The sequence below is a fragment of the Hirundo rustica genome, chromosome 1 (assembly GCF_015227805.2).
Source record: "Hirundo rustica isolate bHirRus1 chromosome 1, bHirRus1.pri.v3, whole genome shotgun sequence".
In the NCBI taxonomy this organism is placed as follows: domain Eukaryota; kingdom Metazoa; phylum Chordata; class Aves; order Passeriformes; family Hirundinidae; genus Hirundo; species Hirundo rustica.
The window spans coordinates 110,216,248-110,237,068 of NC_053450.1; the positions used below are offsets into that span (position 1 = coordinate 110,216,248).

General features: G+C 37.8%; 1 protein-coding gene across 2 annotated transcripts in view; it reads right to left on the reverse strand.

The window, feature by feature from the left end:
* LARS2 (leucyl-tRNA synthetase 2, mitochondrial) overlaps nucleotides 1-18,936 on the reverse strand; it is an 83,392-nt gene extending 64,456 nt beyond the window's left edge. For both annotated transcript variants that reach the window (XM_040079668.2, XM_040079660.2), the window contains exons 1-5: nucleotides 18,856-18,936; nucleotides 15,909-16,159; nucleotides 14,249-14,377; nucleotides 4,810-4,901; nucleotides 2,924-2,984 (exon numbers count right to left, since the gene is read on the reverse strand). In XM_040079668.2, coding sequence (XP_039935602.1) covers nucleotides 2,924-2,984; nucleotides 4,810-4,901; nucleotides 14,249-14,377; nucleotides 15,909-16,142 — 516 coding nt within the window. In that variant the 5' untranslated portion in view covers nucleotides 16,143-16,159; nucleotides 18,856-18,936. The remainder of the gene's footprint in view (nucleotides 1-2,923; nucleotides 2,985-4,809; nucleotides 4,902-14,248; nucleotides 14,378-15,908; nucleotides 16,160-18,855) is intronic.
* Nucleotides 18,937-20,821: the final 1,885 nt, after the last annotated feature.

Below are 20,821 nucleotides of genomic sequence, written 5' to 3' on the forward strand. Positions count from 1 at the left end.
TAGAAATGTTCTCTCACTTACAGATTTTAAAAAAATCTCTCCCCAAAATCACACAATTTTCCAAGTGATTTACAAATATAATACTTCTAACTTAAGGCACTTGAAATACCTCTGTGTTTCAGGTAAATAAATCAGATAATCATTAGTATTTAAAACTACTCTAAGGCAAAGTACTTACGGAGTTATTTTATGCATTTAATTTCATTTTTTATTGGCTCAGCTTTTCTGTTTAGGAGAGCAATTTTAAAGTGTCTTTGTAACCTGACTGAATCTAATTAGCTTTTAATAATGTCTTATTTATGATATCTTACTGGATAAGTAAGTTCACTGACAGCTACAACACAGAAATACCTGCGCATTTTGATTTGTAAGGCAGAGAGAACAATGAAAAAAAAACCCACAGAAAAATTAAAGGAAATTTCCAGTATTGCAGGTGCACTGAGATTTTTTCATAATAATTTTACCAAGCAATGAGATTTAACTAGTCTTCATATTCCTGGACACAAATTTCTTGACCACTAGATGTGACTTTATAAGCAGGCAGATTCTTTAGGACAGCACTAGGTACTCAAAATGGATTTTTTTTTTCTTTTTTCCACTTCTCTTTTCCCTTACCATATGTAAAAGGTAAAGTTCATGTAAGTGTTCTTCCCATCATCTAAGCATATACCCTAAGCTGGCCACAGAGAACAGAGACAGTTAATATAAAAGGTTCACACTTTGAAAAGGCAATTCACCACACACCAGAATATGGATCTAAGTTAGGGGAATGGGTTCCCTCCAGCATTATTTGGTAAGTACTATGCAGAAGTAAAATAAAGGGGAAGATTTAAGCAACACCAATGAAACAAAATTTAAAACAGGTCCCTGTTTTGTGTAATGGTCTTGGTTAATCAGACCAATCCATAGAAAATCTGTTTTTCTTGAATTGTTCATAGGAGTCACTAATACTAGTGGGTTTTTTGCAGTGTCACAGTATTTCGTGAGCCACTGATTTAGAGCCATACAACTACAGAATACTATAAAGAATACTTCTTATTTCAAATAGCTCACTTTTAAGATAAGCACTAGCACAGCACAGTGCTTTTCTGTGCAAAGATGCTTGAGTTAGCCCAGGAGAAGTACAGCTGAAGCAGTAAGATGCTCTGCCTAGCCTAATGAGCCTTGCAGAGAAGCAGGCTTTTTCAGCCTGTAAAGTACCCTGCTACTGCCTAGCCCTTCCATTTCTGCAGGTTGTTCTTTCAGGGCCAGCTCAAATATCTGTGCATTTGGAGATCACATGGTATTTTGGGCATCGTGACTTTTTTGCAATTAATAAACATATCTGTTTCTGCTACCATTCGGGTTACTCTCACTCCAATCAGTATAGCAGGCTTTCCAGGTAAAACAAAACTTAACTTATAAGCTAAGGAGTGAAAACTCTAAAATGTGTTGTGTTTCAAGGAACATTTTTCAGCTGTTTTAAAATCTTACTTTTAAAAAACACCAACTATGTGTCCCTAGAGCATTCTAAAGCATTTCAATTACACAGCAGTTCAAATGGAGTTAGTAATAGAGTATCAAAGCCCTTTCCACAAGTATTCAGAGCCTCCTGAAAGTTCGTTAACCAAAACACAGTTTACTAGTAACGTGAAGGTTAATTCTCAAAGAACAGGCACAGAGATGACAAATGATTTTTCCCTGTGAACTTACACTTCTTGCCACGGTTTTCAATACTGCCAGTTTTCCATCTATTTTTCAGGATGGAAGGGCCTAACAGAAGTTTATATGTAAGGGATTAATTTTCTCTACTTTCTTGACACACAACCTGCATGACTGAACTCGTGTGCGCACGTGTGTTCCATAACACAGCTTACATACAGGATTCCACTGTTTTCAAGTATTGCTGCACTACACATACAGACAACCCTTGAGATACCAACAGCTTGAAACATTAGATGTCAGTAATGTGTTCAGGGAAGCTTCCACAACAAATCTTTTATTTTCAGAGCAACTGTTTTGACTACCAAGAAAACTTAAATCTTATTTAAAAGGCATATACTGAAAAATCCTTCCATATACAAGACATGATGAAATGGTTTTTTAGATCAAGACATATAAACAACTTCACCTTCATGATTAAAGAAAACAGATGGCATGTCTCAGACTGTCAGAAAACTAATGTTTTTCCTTTTCAGATCTATAATACTGCTATAAAAATCCAAGATTAGCATCTCCATCAGTCTAATCAAAATCACATTAAGATGATAAGCAACAGCTACTGCTGACAATACAAAGGTAGTGACTGACTGATTCACTGGTACATGCAATAGCCTCACAATCACTTCAAACGCTAATTTCTTTTTTATCTGGAAAATGACATTAGCTTACGTCTGATCACGTTTGGTAAGGTTTTTAAGGTGAACACCAGATTCTCAAGCATTAGTGTTATAAATAAAATTTCTCTTTCCAAAATGATCCTGATATGAACGTCTATGAAAATGCAGCTTATACTTCAAATTTTGGAATAACATTAACTGAGCCACCATTTCAATTTACTGTCTTTAAACCCTGGACATATGCACTGAAAATAGCACTCCTCAATAAACACATACCTTAGCACAAATGCATTGCTGTTTCATAAATATCTGTTTATTGCTTAATTTCTAATACAGAAAATTGATACTTCAAAGAGATGAAAAAGAAAATAAAAAATCGAAATTACTTTGAAGATTCTCCTACACATTGATATTATCAGATGATATCAGCACATCAAAAATTAGGGCAATCTGATAAAAAGCTGAATTTGGTAGTTTAACCACTTAAACTGGTCACTGCCAAAGACGCCTGTATTGTCATAAATAAAATGGGGAAATTACATGGGTCTAAATGCTCCATCATACAATAAAGTAAAGCAGTATCCATTTTAAAAAGAAAATCTTACCCTTTCCCATGTAAAAGACAGACCTAGTGCATCAAACTGCTTCCTCATGTGTTGAATATTACTGCAAAATAATGATAATAAATTAAAAATTATTAGCTTAAGATATTTCTAACGTGATCATATAAAAAATCTGGTGCTTCTAGAGTTCTGAGAAATCAAAAGCACTAGTTAACCTCTAAACACTATGATCTCACTAGCAGTAAAACTTTGAATTTCTGTCAGAATACTCAAATAATTTTAAGAGTCCCTAATGTATTCCCTGGTCCAATTTCCATGGCTATGCATATGAGGCAATACATTTTTTTCTCTAGACTTGAATGCAACTTAAAAGTAAAGATGGCACTGCAGTTTGAAGGAAGAATTGCTCAAGTACCACTTCCCACTATTTTTAATTATCTGTATCCTGCAGTTGAGTCAAAGGGCCCTCTTAAATCTCAATGCAGCAGGGGACACTTCCACTATCAGCTTAATCCTGCTCTATTCTGGCAACACTATCCTGGCTGTATTTTGCTGTGGCTCTGTAGAATAATCTGAATCAGCTTCAGCTGAAGATACGCCCTACAAAAATTCTCAAAAAAACCCTCGCCAGTTTTCTTTCTTCCCTCTGATTAACAGGCAGATCAAACCAAAACTGTGGCCCACAAAACCAGCTGAGCCAGTGCAAAGGAGGTGGCGGGAGCACGTATCCTGGGAGGTGACAAGGAACTAGAAAACTTCTGGTGGCAGCATCGCCAGAGATAAACATTAATCAGCTATGACATTGCCAGGTTAGATGCTGCCCTGAGTGGATTGCATTACAAATGTAAAGTAAGATACATCAGGATATGCAGAGAAGCTCTAGTTTGAAACTGTACTAAATACACTTTACCAAAATACCCACATTTACACAATATTAATTAGTGACCTGGTGGGAATTCATTCACATATTGTAAAAATGGATTAAAATTTCTTAGGGACTTTTACCTTTCTATTAAAATACATTCTGTCAGATAAAGTAGTATCTGTCCTCCCAGAGGATACTGTCAGAGTCAGAGTGGCTAAGTTGACAGTCATGAAACCAAGCATTTAATTCTGATCCAGAGAAAAACTTGCAGTGCTGAATAACTGACTACTGCAAGTATTTAATATTGTATTTTAGTTGGAAAAGTATCAAGAATCTTAAGATGGGACCAGAAGCATGAACAAAATCCAAAGAAACAGAATTATTAAAGAAGGAAATGGATCAAGGTCTATAAGGATAGCATGGATGATTACTGCATGCAGAGTAGAACAAACAACTTCACTTAGGAAAATTGGTTTCCAAGCAATTTTTAGAAAATGTTTACTTATATAACTTTTTACTCATTTTAAAGAATATTAGGAGAACACAACTACCCATTCTGTGGTCTAAAGCTAAAAATGTTCACAGAAGTCAGCAGCAATAATGGCTGCTTAGCAATTTCCAAGATCCAGTCTCAAAAAAAACCCAACCTCCTCCTTCTTCTCTCACAAGGTACAAAAAACTGCGAGTAAACCTAACCACATAACTCATAATTTCCCACTGTGTATTCTATACTAAGATTTACATCACCATAATGAAATTCTGATTTATTATACCCGCTGGTTTGGGTGTTTGGGAAATGCTTCTCTTTTGATATGCTAGAGCATTTTACAATTTAAAAGTCATTGAGATTAAAACCTTGAAAAACTTTACCTGACAATATTTATCTTTCAAAACAGTCATCTGCACAGTCCCATAAAATGTTGTCAAATAACCTTGGTCTCAGATAACCCCCTTCTTTCCTGTACCATCTTTCTTCTATCCTAGTTTTGCTCTCTTTTATTGATTTATGGGGGCCACAGTACAGGTATTCACAGTGAAAATGACATATTTCAATTCATTTCACCTTTGTGTCCAGCTTGCAGGGTGAAGGCCATGTTCAACTGCAGCATTTTCTGCTGGTAAACCAAATGCATCCCATCCCATTGGATTTATCACCTGTCAGCAAAAAGAAAAACAAAAAAGAAAATGTTACGCAACTTTCTGGAATGGCATCAGCAACACGCAGAGGCCTCCGAATAATGAACGGTGCTTGGCATTCCAGCATTTGCTTTGTTTGAACTGAACTTCTTCCAAACCTGCCAACTACGGCCAGCTTTGCTTTAAAAGATGACTATTAAGTGCATTTGTTACCTACAATGAGATGTTCGAGGGAGTTGAAAGTATTATGCAATAAACTCTCGTGACTATTTCAATATCAGATTGACAATGACAAAAAGCAACCCTTTGTGTGGTGGTAAAAGTCAGCAGTTGATGCTACCGCTCGACAGAACCAAATATTCATTCTAAAATAGAAGATATTAAGTAAAAATAATTGAACCAACAGTTTTATAACCGTAACTGATGTGTAGCCTGCTGATTGTTTTTACTTTGTGTTGGAAAAAGCCAAAATAAGATAAAAATACCCTACAATAACTTTAAATTACCCAGATAAAATTAAGAAGATGAGGAAAAACAGTTTTAGTCAAATTTTAATGAAATATCTTTTGCACATATATACTACAGACTGACAAATTGTTATTTCATGACTACAAATAAAGGTGGGAAAAAAGTTTACTACAAAATATATTAAATAATTTCTGTTAAAACAGCAATTTATTTTTCCTGTTAACATCCATATTATTTAGAAAAATAATCTAGCAATATGTAATAAACAAGGAAAGAAAGGCCAGTACCTAAGATGCTGTCATTAAACACATATATATTGGATACCTGACAACGCCAATTCTATTTCTTCACCTATGAATGTCTACAAATTCAATAATCATGAATAAAATTACACAAGCTTAACAATAGCAAAACATAACTAACATTCTACAAGTTGTAAGAAATCAAAAATGTTACCCTTTAAAATATGTTTTTATCTAAAGAATACGTTTCTTAGTGGCATATAAGGAAACAAGCCATAAAAAAGCAATCCCAGCCATACTAATTGCATAACACATCTCCATTAAAAAATGAGCAGAAAAATCTGCTCATTTTGGAAGCATAAGAGCTACTTTTGTCACTGCTTTGAATTATTTTATTCTTTTTTTCCACCACTTTCCAATCTTCTGACTTAATGCAATATTTCATAAAAATATTTTATAGATAAATATTAGATAAATAATTTTCATAAAAATATTTTATAGTGTTTATAAAGATGCCCTAGGCACCAGCAGTGTAAAAGCAACAGGATTTAATAGATGTGACTCTTCAGCATTCTCATTTTCAGTACTGATCTAAAACCGAACCTGCTGTCTATCATTACTCTACTGGTGCAGCAACAAAACCAAAGATAGTAACCTGTGATGATTTGTGATCCAAGTCAGCCCAGTAAGGGCCCATGCACAGCACATTTCTGATGTCTAAATCTTACAGAAATTGCAATGTTATTCCATGTTACAAACTTTCCCTAACTATCAGACAAAGTATTGTTCCTCACACCATAGCATCAAAAATTATGAGTCTTAACGGCCTATTTCCTCACATATAGAGGGGGGAGTTTACATGGAAAATGTCAGCCGGAGCCTAAACAGCTTCTCAACACCTCTGCCCAGCCCTTTGCCTCCCTGACCATCCACTCAGCTGTCAAAACTATTGGTATAAAAGGGAAAAAAAAGACTGTTATGCTTTCCATAAGCTATAAATATCAACAGATTTTTTAATGGACATGTTAAAATATTAATTTATGCAGTTCAGGTCTTTTTGACTGCGAGTATTGCTGACAACCTACCTCTGGACAGACGTGATAAAAAAAAGATTTTTTTTTTCCTATGTACAATACATATTTTCTCCATTTAAATGCTTTAGACTAATGCCCTGTCTTTACATTTCTACAAATGCCTTCTCTTACTGCAAGTTGATGCACATTAAGTGAGAGTAGAAAAAATCACTCTTGGTAAATTTTTGTAAAATTTGGCTTCTGATGATCTCCTGGATACAGACAGGCAGCCAAATGCAAGGCACAATCTCATTTCTTATGCTCCTGAGCAAAAGGATGTGGGAAAAACAACTTCACTACCAGCTAGAGACTCCCCAAAAGGGCTGATGGATGCTCCAGACAGTTCAGGTGCAGACGTTTTAGCATTGTACCATCAGTGCTGGAAGGAGCAACCTGTGCACACAGACATTCCAAATTCTAGCATTTATCAAAAATCTCATATTCACTCTTCACAATCGTAAGTTCAATTTAATGACCAACAGCATTCGGCAAGTTAAAGGTCTGAAGAAGTATGCTAATTCAAGTTTCAATCAGAAAACTGAATTTAAAGAGACATTAAAAATATCCTCAAATTAGCCTCCAGGATAGATCTATTTATGTAGTTGCTATAGAGATGAATGTAACATGCACAGTGGTTTGGAAAATTATTTCAAGTTTATTGTCTCTTTTACTTCTCTACCATGAATGGAATGAAATGCATTTGTCTAAACAACAGGTCAGCTCCTTCTGGCTGTAATCTGCAGCAAAAATGCCATACTCTCCATGCAGCACTTGACATTACATCTTTACTTACTCAACATAAAAATCTGAAGAGAAATGGAGGAGGAGAAGAAAATATGCAACTAACATATCAAAAGTTGGCACAAAGGAAAAAGGAACAGTTTGATGGTTCAAAACAAACAAAAATAGTAAGAAAAAAATAGCAAGCCGTTTTGAAGACCAAAGGGTTATTCCTTGTAGCTCTTTGGTGGGCTGGTCACTGGCTGTAATTAGCAGAAAACATGGCTGCTCTCTCTAGCAGCACAGATGAACAGAAGAAAAACAAGTAATCCACTCTCTTGAATGCTGACTTGATTGCTTTCAACAGCGACTTCTAAACCTTATGCAACTGAGGGATCCCTTCTGCTCACTGCACAACCATTCTTCCAAGCATCACTTCTCCAGGTAGACAATATTCTCTCTTAAGGCTCAATGAGAAAGAAAAACAAATAATGACTGTATCTTGTTAAACAGAAGGGTGCATAAGCCTAAGGGTGCCTACACCAGGTAAAAGAAGGCTGGCTGTAGTTTCAGCCATTTTACAACGGCAGAAAGCAGTGCTATCATCAAAGGTAGCTGTGTATTTATCCTCTCAGTGAAGTGGACAGGTGAACTCGTGCTGAAAACACCCAGATTACTCCTGAACACACATGGTGTAACTGCAGATCCTCAGAAGTTGACATGATCAGGCCAGGATCAACTATGAAAGACAAACATTTTCTACAACTTATGACGGTTTGAATGGGAGCATAAAACTTTACAAGGAAGTGATTAAACAGTGCGTGGGGAACAAACTGCTCGGTAACTACCACACTGAGTGGTTTATGGGAATGAATTATTAAAAATGAAAACAGTAGCATCTTGAAACATTTTAGATCCCAAAGACTCTGTCTTGAAGCATTTTTAAGAATCATTTCACAGCATGGCCAAACATCTGCTGTTAGAGATGGCTAGAACTCTTTGCATTACTGTGGGACCAAGGGGAGGAAGACACAGAAACTCCACTGATTCAATGCTAAGATCTCAGCTCTTCCTCTCAGAGCATTTTCATCTCTTCACTGCTGTAACAATCAGCTCATCACACTAACATCAGTAGGTGAGATCAGTGTACTATATAACGTGGAGCTGACAATGATCTCATAACAATCAGTTCTAAGCCTCCATCAATATAACCAGGACTGGTGATTCAGTGAATTTTCCTCTGTCTTTATAAAGACACAAAAAACATGTTTGCCCTCCTGATGTGCTCAGTATGTCTCAGAACTATGAGCAGGGAGCTGACATACTGTTCTTGCACTCAGATCAATGCATTCTAAATTTTAAGAAAGACAGCAGGAAACGTGTCAGAAAGTCCTGCAAATAAATTTATTTAATGCAGAGAATGTGTAATAAAAGATGACCAGAAATGAAAATTAAGAGGCTTGCTGACAAATTAGTGGTTTGAATTGATAACGGCGAAGTCTACATTGCTATCTCTGCTTATAGCCGCAGGATAGTTAGTTGGACACGAACGAACCAAAAAAGGCTGACAAAACAGGTGATCCATGATTACAAGTTCCAGCTGCCAGAAAACACTCCTAGCTCCTTTGTGGATTTTGCAATTGTGCAATCACAGACACATGAGACAACGAGGAGAGGGCAAAGGAAAGGATGGCTGCTCCTTCCATTGCCAGCCTAGAGTGGGCTGAACTTGCTGAAAATCTGATGTAAACTGACGTATTACAGCACGCTTTAAATACAAGACCTCCACCTGAGTGAAGCCTAGATTCTCTTTTAACCATTACAGGTAATAGACGTCATTACACAACAGGTGAAAATTACCAACAAACAAACAACTCCCCCAAGCAGATAAAGCATGCCTTTCAAAGGAATTTTTGACCAGTGTGTACATTCTAAAAAGGACTATTTCAATGCTTCTCTGCAACATAGTCCTGCGTATAAGAGAAAGCACTTTCAAAATAATCAACCCATAGAGGTTTTTATCAAAACATAAAATGCCCATTTATTTGTATTCTCATGAAACGTAAAATATGAGAAATTATTCAACATCCTCAGAGTACCACACACATTTTGAGAACAAAGTTATCTTTTGCCTCCTTAATCTCACACATTCTTGTCTAACATAATTACATTTAAAATTGTATCTAATTTTCTCTTTTTCTTTCAAAATGAAACAGAGTGAGCTCATTAACACCCTCAGTACAGGCTATGGGAAAACTGAAATTGAATAAGATTCAATTCACACACAATACTTCTAATATTTGCTACTTGATTTATACCACATAAAATAACCCGACAAAAGGACACAACAACCTCGCACAAAAAAAAGGTGGAGAATAGCAGCTAGTGATGATCAGAAAACGGATCTGTATTGAAATAATTCATCCTACTGATGATTAATTATAGAGTTTTAATTAAACTTGCCTGTCTGGCTTCAATACCATTCACTTTTGCAGTTTCAAAAGTATTAAGATTCACGGCTGAAAGGGAAAACAATTAATGAAAATACATCCAATTTAAAAGAAGATATGTTATGGATAAAAAGAAAATGCTCTTTAAGTCATTTAGGGGTATTGCAGAAATATCACTGACTATATTCTAATCCCATCCATCCCAGTTTAAGTATAAATTAAGAAATAATTAGTATAGTGTGATTCTAGCCTGCAGGAATTTCACCCTGATTTGATTACAGAAAGGACTATTCTCAGTTCTGTACAACTCCCACATGTGACTTCCTTGCTTTGGTACAAGTTCCATTAAGAAGATATCACCAGAACTATTCAACTGAATCACTCTCTGTTTACTGATCAATAAGGAATTATTCTCAGTCCTCTGAGAGGTACAAATTATCCACTTTGGAATTTATCAAAGACATGTTAATGATAGCATGATAAAGTAATGGTAAACACTTTTTCCCAGAGCAGCAGCACACTGGAAATCTGCCATAGTGAAAATCACCCTGAATATCTCTATCATTTCTACGCAGCACTCTTAATTAATGAATGGAAAATCTCTCCACTTCTTAAAAAACTACATTTGAATTCACAACATGCATGTAAATTCAAGGAGTACAACCAACCAGAAACTGCACATCATAGTTCTGGATTGATTTATTAATAGCTACAAATTTGTAATTTAAAATATATAAAATACTTTTTCATAGCATTTTACAATAAATATGTTTGTAATAAGATGTAGAACTCTCCATATACAAAAACTGCTTTAACTGCAAGTCAAGAAACATGTCACACTTAATATTCTAGAAAGACCAGCTCAGTGCAGTCATGCTAAGCAATCTATATGGCTTACATTTCCCATACAGAGAATTCAAACTTCATCTTCAGTAATTAAAATGTAAACAATTATCTTAAAACAGATGTACTCTACAAATAATTTATCCAGCAACCCAATCCAAGTGCACGACAGCTTGCTTTCCATGCACTCCCTACAGGTCCTTGAGGAGTGAGTGCTGGAACAAGACAACGCTTCAAAATGCTTTCATCTACAGTTTCATATTGAAGAGGCATTTCTTTCAAAAACAAGGTGGGGAAAAGAGCAATAGATATTAATTTTCACACTTAAAGTGCTGGTGCAGTACAGGTTTTTGGGAAATATTTGTTGAGTTCAGTGCGCATTACCTCTCTAGAGTATTTTAATTGAAACAAAATCAGACCTTATGGAGATGAAAAAAAATTGAACACTAATGTTACATTTCAGAAAATCCAAAAACCACAACAGAATCCAAGTGATTAAAAACTTTTAATCCCAGTTAAAATTTCAAAATACCTCCAATATGAAAAAATTATATAACTGCATTCCAAAGAAGGTCTAAAGGACCTCTAATCCCTTTGTAAATGTATTCTAGCCTAGCCTCACTAAAATATTACAAAATATGGGCCAATTCTTGCCTGTTCAGATTAAATCAATATTTAACTAATTTACTGTTTTCTCATTAAGGCATTCTTTATGAAAAATACCTCCACCTTATTCAACATAAATTGCTCTCTTACACAATCATACATTCTTCTCAACCACGTACACAACATAGACGTTTCCCCTCACTGTTTATCCAATAACAAATACACATTGCAGTCTGAAGCTTTCCCTGGGAACTGTAAATGTGAATGGTTTTGTCTGTAATTTTCATGGTAACAGCCCATCATTCCTGATTGCCTTACACTTTTCTTTTAATTTGAAAATGATGGATGCAAAATTTAAACAACATTGCCACCCAAAAACCTTACCCTAACCTTACACTGAATGCCTGAAATGGATTCACTTCTACTCAGATTTTTGATTGGAGAAAAATCAGCAGTCCCTGGGCTTTCAGACATGCAATATTAAAGACAAATTTTGAGAAATAAATAGAAAATCAATGGAATAACTTCAAAATCATTCATACTAACTGTTCTGTTTCTAAACATTCTTTCTTTTCAAACACTGAAGATTTCCTTGAATACAGGGCTAAATTTATTTTTCTAGGGAATATATCAAGTTTTAGGATAGAACCATGCCTTAGCCTACAATCATCACAATATTTTATCGTAATAACTTTCGACAGACTGTACAACCATGCAAAAGGGCAGAGAGAAGTTTTAGAGGGTGATAAATTAATTGGAAAGAAAAAATCAATCATACAGACTCTAATTCTAAGTGATGGAAAAATTAGCATGGGTAGTAAAGGAAACCTTTTTTAAGGCAAATGTAAGTTCCAGCAAGTTAATGCACATCAATAACAAAATCTCTTAATCTGACATACTCAGAAAATCATCTGAGAGACTTTTAAGGTCTCTTAATGGTAAATGAAAGTTAAATTCTTTGGCTGCCCACCTTTAGTCAAAAATAGATGTTCAAACTGGTTAACATAACAGAAGATACAAGTATTTTTAGAAATCCAGCATGTTCGACAGGCACTTCTTCAAAGTAACTTTTACATGAAATATAAAAAATATGCTGAAATGCAAGAGATAAAAAACTTGAAAAGTCTGGAAAAATTTTTCTGGAAAAAAAAATAGGCAAATGTGGAAACAAAAAATTGTTTGCATGGTGGCTTTTGCATTTCATTGGAATTATATTATCTTTTTACTTTTCTCCAAATATTTCTATTAAAGGTGCTGACTTACCTCATATTCAAACATTTACAACTAGAGCAATGTACTGGAAATAGGTAATTACTTTCACTTTATTTTTTGCAAGCACAAGAAGAAGTAAGTTTTCATCTTTCTGAACAGCAATTTTCTGGCTACCTTCTCTGCTATTGATAAGAGAGGGCTATATCCTGAAATGACATTTCATCAATGGCCTTAACATCAAGCAAGAATCAAATGCCTTGTTAGCTCAATTTTTTTTAGGGAGATCCAAGTTCTGTCATTCAGAGGAGTCCAGAAAGGTTATAACAGACATTGGGGTTTTTTTTCTCCTTTAAAGTGTAAGGCAGTTATATTTTTTTCCTGTAACTTGGAAAGCCTAAGAATGCGTATCTGTAAAGCAGCAGCAAGTATTCAGTGCATGGTATGTTCATCACTGGCATAAAAAACATAGTACTTGGAAAGGCAGCGCACTGAGTAATGCAGTGACGATACCTATCAGAGTCTCACGGATGGTGATAAATCCAGGAAATGCTACCCTTCCACAGTGCTTGTAGCAAGGAAATTGTACTTAGTACCACAACCAGCAACTAACAATTCTTTCTCAATTTCATCTTCTCTGTACTCTTTTGAGGTTAATACCTATATTCTTGACCTGTTCCTTCTCTCTTGTACATTAGAGGGACTCCTTCCCGTCATCCTAGATCCCTGCCTATGCTATTTTTCTCTTTTTGTTCCCTTCTCTTTCCATATTCCCCCTTCCTACTGTTTTCCCAGATTCTTCACATTTTCCCTCCACCAAATGTCTTTCCTCTGTAATACGGCTGTCACTCAGGCCACAGTTCTCCCACACCTCCCTTACATCCTTCAAATTTCACCTTGCCAACCTCTACTGCAGAATGCCAGCCAGGCTCCCACTGCAGATTGCAGGGACAAGGCTCTCAGCTACCCCTTCAACCTAATGGAGAGACAGTAGGGAGTGAGGGAGAAATTATGGCAGGCATGGGGGAGACTGGTAAACAGAGAAATGTGGAAGGGAAAATACATTTCTCCTTGCAGCAAGAAAGTTAGGCTTAGCCTACCTCGTAAACTTGCACCTTCAGAAGACATTTCATATACGTGAGCAAGGCTGAAATGGGCAAGCCAAGGGGTCAGATGCTACAAAACAGAGACCTTCAGCTACACACACATGATGTAACATGTGGCATGATCCTGTTCAACTGACTTGCAGCAGTCACAGAAAAACCAGGTTTCTCTCCCAGCTGGCACAGAGGCTGTCCCACTGTGTCTGACAAATGACATGAACTGGTTCTCAGGAGAAGAGGCAAAAGCAGTTGATTTTGGTAGGGTATATTCTTTCCTGCCAGGTACATCTTTTCCTCCTCTCTGGTCCCACCCAAATAGCAGGAAGGTTGTGTCCCCTCTCACAGAAACAGTTTGGCCCACAGATCTCACTGACACTGTCCCACACATCAGTAGATTCAGGCACCTCATAGAGCATCAGCTGCTATCACTGGAGGTAGCTTCTAACCATCTCTTACTGACAGTGAGTTCTGAACACCATCAGCTTCAATAAAATTCTCAAATTTCAATACTCAAAGCTTCATGGGTCTTTACCTACACATTTGTAGCACATATTCCACTTCCATGGATTCTGGAAAATACTAATTTCCTAATCAAATATGATATTAAAGCATAAAAAACCCGACACAGTCCTTTCACTGATCTATTCTTACCTGCATCCCTCTCATTTTCTGGAACCGAGCTACTGCATCACTGATGGTGTAGACACGAACATGGCCCATGTGAAGCTTCCCAGAAGGATATGGGAACATAGAAAGCACATAAAATTTTGGTCTCGATTTCTAGAAAGAAATTTTTAGAAACTAGTAACTACATGAGTTAGCATTTTACTTGAATAAATACACATGCACATTATAAGCTACTACATGACACCATGAAGAGAAACATAGTTCTGCTGGAACTGATCCAAGTGAGCACTGACAAAGTTCATTGGATCAAATTCTTTGGGGCTGTAAATGCAGATGTTTTAGCAGACTGTGCTGCCATCTCATCAATTTATACTGACACTGATCTTCTTAAGGGAAACCGTACAGTTTCACTATGTATACTCAGATCTAAACACATCTTACAAGCAATATTTTGCATAATGAAAAGAAACTAAAAATTTCATTTACTTAGGTTTAATTAAAATGGCAAAAGTTACAAAGAAATCACAAATCCTCTCTCACATCAATTATTCCTAATACATCCCGATTACCACTGAATTAATCATTGATACATTGACAGTATCAAGTATCACTGATACTTGGTAAATTCTTAGATTATTTTTATGTTAATAGTAAAAAAATTACAGGCAGCTTTCAGCTTTTACTGAATAAAATTCTATTAGTACTTGTCAAATAATATTTCTTTATCACTTTTGTTCAATCACAGCAAAATCAGAAATAATCTTAGTACTTCATGGCAGCACTACACACTATTTGCCTCTTAATATCAGATGTTATTAAATCTACTTCAACTGTAAGGATAAAACAAAAATATAATAAAAAATACAATTTAGAACTTAGAATATGTATGCCATATATGATTCTTATGTATATATTTATAAAAAAGACACAAGTCTAAATTAATGCTTTCCCTGGTACAGGTATGCATGCACACCATTTCATCTCAGTTTTCTTACCCAGAAAAAGCAAGCTCTTTTCTCTCTTCAACATTTTGATAGAGTTATTTTTTGTCAGAGAAAAGGCACACTTTAAGGGAGATGAACAAAAAACCATAAAGGGCCACAGTTGTTTTTTATCTATTGTGACAGAATAATTGTGAAGGCAAAAAGAGTCAGAGACTGAGATACTGTTGTTTTCAAGATCTTTTATTGCATGGGAAAACTTTCTTTTCTTCGAGTCACTTACTATTCCTATGAGACTGTAAACCAGAAAATATTTAAAAATTATTTTCCCTTAACACAGAATTTAGTGAGTCACAGGGTATAGTGTAATTGATTTGTCATAACATTGGAAACAGAACCTTGAGAAAATTGTTTACAGAAGTTACAAATAGGTGTTTCTTTTAATACTTTAAATAATTAACTGCCAAATATTGTATAATATGCAAAGAAAGAATTGATTACTCAAACACTTCTTAAATGTACAGGTTTATACTTGGCCTATCACTGTATTTTTCCTCAGGATTTTTTTTTTTGTTTACTTCATTCATTAATGGTTTCTAATAATCTACTGAAAGTATTTTACCCTGAAATGTAATGCACATCTAATCATTATAAGCCATCTGTACTAAGTAAGTTTCAATTGATTTCATTCTAAGAAAACATAAATATAAACATGTAATCTCCAAATTTCTCATAAAGCTTACATCAGTTTCTGAAATTCTGCAGAACTGATCCTTTATTCTTGGGAACCACCAATTTTCAACTCGTTTTCTTGTCTCCAATCCATAGTTTTTTTCCCATTTCCCCGTCTCACTGTAAATAGCTCTCACACAAGCAGGAACCAGTCTTCTCTGCCATTTAATTAATCCCAGGAAGCCATTTAGCTGTCTCTTCAAACATGAGGAACAAAGGCCAACTCTTTGATAAATCGACCGCATTCTTAAGGTTATGGTATCTGAAAAGACAAAAACATGTATTCCATGTGGCAATATATAACAAGAACTCAATTATTATTATGATTATACTGAAAATTGGTAGCTATGAAACTATTTTAGCTTGACTTGGACAGCTCAGCTGCTTTCCACGGAATTTGCATTCTATTTCCGTGTCTGAGTTATAGAAGTATGTATTTTTAGGCAAGAGAACTAACCGTGGCCTTCGCACAGAACAAAACTATTGAGCTAGATGTCTTGTCTAATAAAATAAAATCTTGCATTCAGTCTCCCATAAAGGCATAATCAGTCAATTGAAGGTTCCAGAAGCTCCATTGCCTGAATAGAAGATGGCTAACAGGGTGTTAGTAAAAATTCAGAATGAAACAGAGAGAAGAGGAAGTTGGACAAAATTATACTGTAAAAATACTGAATTTGTCATCACTGAAAAGAGATGGGGGAGGATGACTATAATTAGTAGATTTCAACCAGATATTCTAAACCAACTATTTTGCTAAGGCTTTCTTTTTCAACTAAAAATCCAGTTAACTCCTTAAATGATTTAGAGAGAGTCTTCTAAAGCTACTCAGATGGGAGAAAGATTGAACAGCTCCCATGATAAGTCTCAATAAGTTATTTACTGATTTTACTTCCTACAGTAGGGAATATGGCACTAAAAGAACCTCTATTCTGAGATTTCCTTCTCATCTTGACTGCCTTTTTTTTTTTTTTTTTAATGGCATTTTTACATCAGTATTTCATATTCTCTATGGTTGGTTTTAGTGTTTTTTTGATTTTTTTATTTTGCCAAATACACTTGTACCAAACTAGCTATTTCAGTCTGTTCAAAATTTTCCTTGCAGGGTTACATCAGCAAAATCTCTGTATAAGAAAAGGTTTTACTTATGCATTTCTCATCAGATAGAAACATTATCAGTAGAAATAATTGCTATAGAACCTAAATTAGATCCCAGCAAGCTAGTGGGAGTTATGCTTCCTTTAACATTCACCATATATGCACACATAAACCCTCGCTGCCTGTCTCATTACCTACCTATAGAATTGCTCCTTTTCTCTCTTACTGATCAAGGAAGGTCTTATAAACATTTTTTCACTTATGTCACACCAGTGCTTTGAATTTCTGGTTGTTACCCTCCATAACATCTCTCATTTGTAATAAAAACAAATCCAGGACTCCACTCAGGATTCCCAGTGCAGGTGCACATGAGTCATTCAGGAGACTCCAACTTCCCCCACTCCAAACCATCATACTAATCTCAAAATCAGCATTTCAGTACTCCAAAGTCTTTCGCTTATTTTTACTAATTATTTCCTTACTACTTGTGTCTTATTTCTATTGATTTATTTGCTCATGGGGAGGTTTATGTCGGACATTAGGAAGAATTTCTTCCCAGAAGGGGTGATTAGATATTGGAATGGGCTTCCCAGGGAGGTGGTGGAGTCCCCATCCCTGGAGGTGTTTAAGGAAAGACTGGACACGACACTTAGTGCCATGGTCTGGTTGACAGGATGGTGGTGTTCAGCCGTAGGTTGGACTTGATCTCAGGGGTCTTTTCCAACCTAACTGGTTCTGTTATTCTGAGACAGAAAGAACACAAACCCCCCGCCTGTCCACAGCTGAAGGGAAGCCCACCAGCCAACACCATGTCTGAGCGCACATTTGGATGACCTTAGGCCCTACCGGTGACCCAAGCAGGGATCAGAACAGTGGATGGGAGTGAGAAACCAGCCACAGCCAGGAGCACACAGCACTAGCGCTAGGCTCATTCAAACACACGGAATTTCAGGATGAGAAAGAACTGCAGCGTCCTTCCGGCTCCCAGGCACTGTCATGTACAAGATGCAATGGTCAGCCAGCCAGCCATGTGTTGGGCCAAACCAGGATGCATGGCACAAAGGATAATCAAATCCAAAAGACATGGCACTGAGCTGTTTTTCCTTTCCAGGCGTGTGTGCATAGGACTAGGACAAGCGAGTACCCCTCCCTGCCCCAGTTAAGGGCACTCTAGCCCAGTGCTGTGTGGGTCTTTCAAGGAGCAGGTTATGAGCCTAAAACTGTCTTACTCAGGCAGGTGTGCCAAGAAAGAAGGGGCTGGTCCGATAGAGAAATAAATCATAGAGTGTCCTCAGCTACAAGGGATCCACAAGGATCACTGACTCCAACTCCTGGCCCTGCACAGGACACTCCAAGAGTCACGCCATGTGCCCAGGAGCATTGTCCAAGCACTTCTTGAGCTCTGTCAGGCTCAGTGCCCTGACCACTTCCCTGGGGAGCCTGTTCCAGGGCGCGACCACCCTCTGGGGGAAGAACCTTTTCATAATACCCAATCTAAGCTTCTCCTGACACAGAAAACGTTTGGAAAGATGCAGTGAACACGCGGGAGAGTGAATTAAGGCCCTGGAAACTGCTTGACGAGGCCCAGCGTATTTCACTCAGCCCCATGCGGGTGTCCCGCCGCTGGAGAAGCATGCACGGGGACCAGGCTGCTCCACGGGCGAGACAGAGCGAGCGGGAGAGCGGTGACGGAGGGAGGCTGGAGGAGCGGGGCACTCCCGGGGAACAGGGCCGCCGGGAGAGCCGGCTGAGCGCGGGCGAGGAGCCCAAAAGAGCGGGCGATGGGAAGCCGCGGGCAGCCGGAGCAGCGGCGGCCCCGGCGGGCGAGGGGCGTGAGGCGGGGCCGGGCGGGGGGGCCGTTACCTGCGCGCGCCCTCCCTCAGCTCCACCGCCGCGCCGCGGGCGCCGCCATCTTGGCGTGTCGGTACCGCCTCCGCCTGTGGCACCGCCCGGCGGGGCGGGAGCTCTGCGCTGGGAGGGGGCGGGAAGAGCTTCCGCCTCTCCTGTAACGTGAAAGGTAGAATAATAGTTAATAATAGTTAATAATAACGATAATGATGATGATAATAATAGCAACAATAATAATAATAGTAATGATGATGTCCGGTGTTGAGCGCTGTGTAAGATGCACAGAGCCTGTTCAGTCGCGAGAAGAGACGGAGAGAGAGGCCCTCGTTAATGTTTATGAATATCTAAAGCGGGAGTGCCAAGAGGATGTTTCCAGGCTCTTCTCGGTGGTGCCAGGCTGTAGGACACGAGACAACTGATGCAGGCAGAAACTGCTGCACAGGAAGTTCAGCTGAACATGAAGAAGAACTTTGACCGTGCGCTGGAACAGACTGCGTGGAGAGGTTGTGGAGTCTCCCTCATTTGAGATACGCGGGACCCGTCTGGACACAGTCCTGTGCCGTGTGTTCTGGGATGAATCCTGCTTGAGCAGGGAGGTTGGACCAAACGACCAACTGTGTACCCTCAAACCTTTTCTGTATGATTAGTTTAGCTCCCCTCCACAGCATATACAGATGTCCTGTGAAGTGACTGTATAGGTCAGGACTAGATTTCAATAATTTTACTTACCTTCTGGGGTTTTTTTGTTTGTTTGTGGGGTTTTGTTTGCTTATTTGGGTTTTTTCTGGCGGATTCTAAAACAAAGGCAATAGTTTGGGGATTTTTTTTTTTTTTTTTTTTTTTTTTTTTTTTTTTTTTTTTTTTTTTTTGACTAGTCAGAGTAAAAAGCAGAAGTCACAGAAACACGGGAACACAAAATGGGTACCTGTGAGCAGGAAAGGCACTGCAGTTCTCTTTCTTGTCCTGAAATTCTATGTGTTTGAGCTCAGCTCTAGTGCACGGTGCCCTTGGCTGTCATCTCTTCTAACCTCCCTGCTCTGATAGGGTCATCTTAGACAACATGGCACAAGTCAATAAAGGCAATCCAGCACAGCATAATTAATTATACCTCTGCCTGGAAAGCAGCATCTCACCCTGTTGTCAACACTGTGGAGTTGAGAGTTGGTTTTAATTACTTCAAGTAACTTGCAGTAGCCTCCAAGGAGCAAGAAATAATTTTGGTTTTAATTTATCCTGTGTTTGTGTCCTTTTGCTGCTGGAAACTGTTGATTCTTTTCATTTTTAGACCTTTTGCTTCACTGTTATGTCCCCAACACAGTTTAAACAGACACGTTCTGTTTATGCAGTGCAACGCCTACAGTAAAGTCAACCTTCTAATGTGACTAAAAATAAGTATTTACTGAATAAAAGCTTTCCACTTGGTTGTGTATGCCTGTCAAATGTGCTTAAATTATAACCTTTTCACCACAAAAATGAACAGAGAGGCAGCTCTGATTGTTAACCTGCTGATAAACTAGTACAGTTTCCCCATGACTGTGCATAATTTTATTCTGTTTTCCAGCTGATTCCCCCTGTCAGCAGGTGATGGTGATTTGGCTTTAACAGGCCTTCCATCCCAAATTTCTCCCTGAACTGCTCTGTGAGTTCCTGGGGTGATGGGTGAGGATGAAGCATTTTGTTGTGCATGGGGACAGGCAGTGCAGTCCCTGGCTGAGTCCCTTCTTCAGGATAAATGTGAGCTCATGACCAGCTGGGACATGTTTTCAACTTGCAGGATGATTTCCCCTCACACTGGCCTTAACCCTTGCACTCTGCTGATTCACCTCTGAGTGAATGGATGAAAATTATCTCTGAGAGGTTAGCATGCTGGGAGAGAATACAGAAAAAAAGCCAGTATGAGATTTTGGAGCTTTGGTGAACTTTTGGCTGCCCTCTTGACACCCTGGGACAATTATTTATTGCCATTTCTAGGCACTGCTGA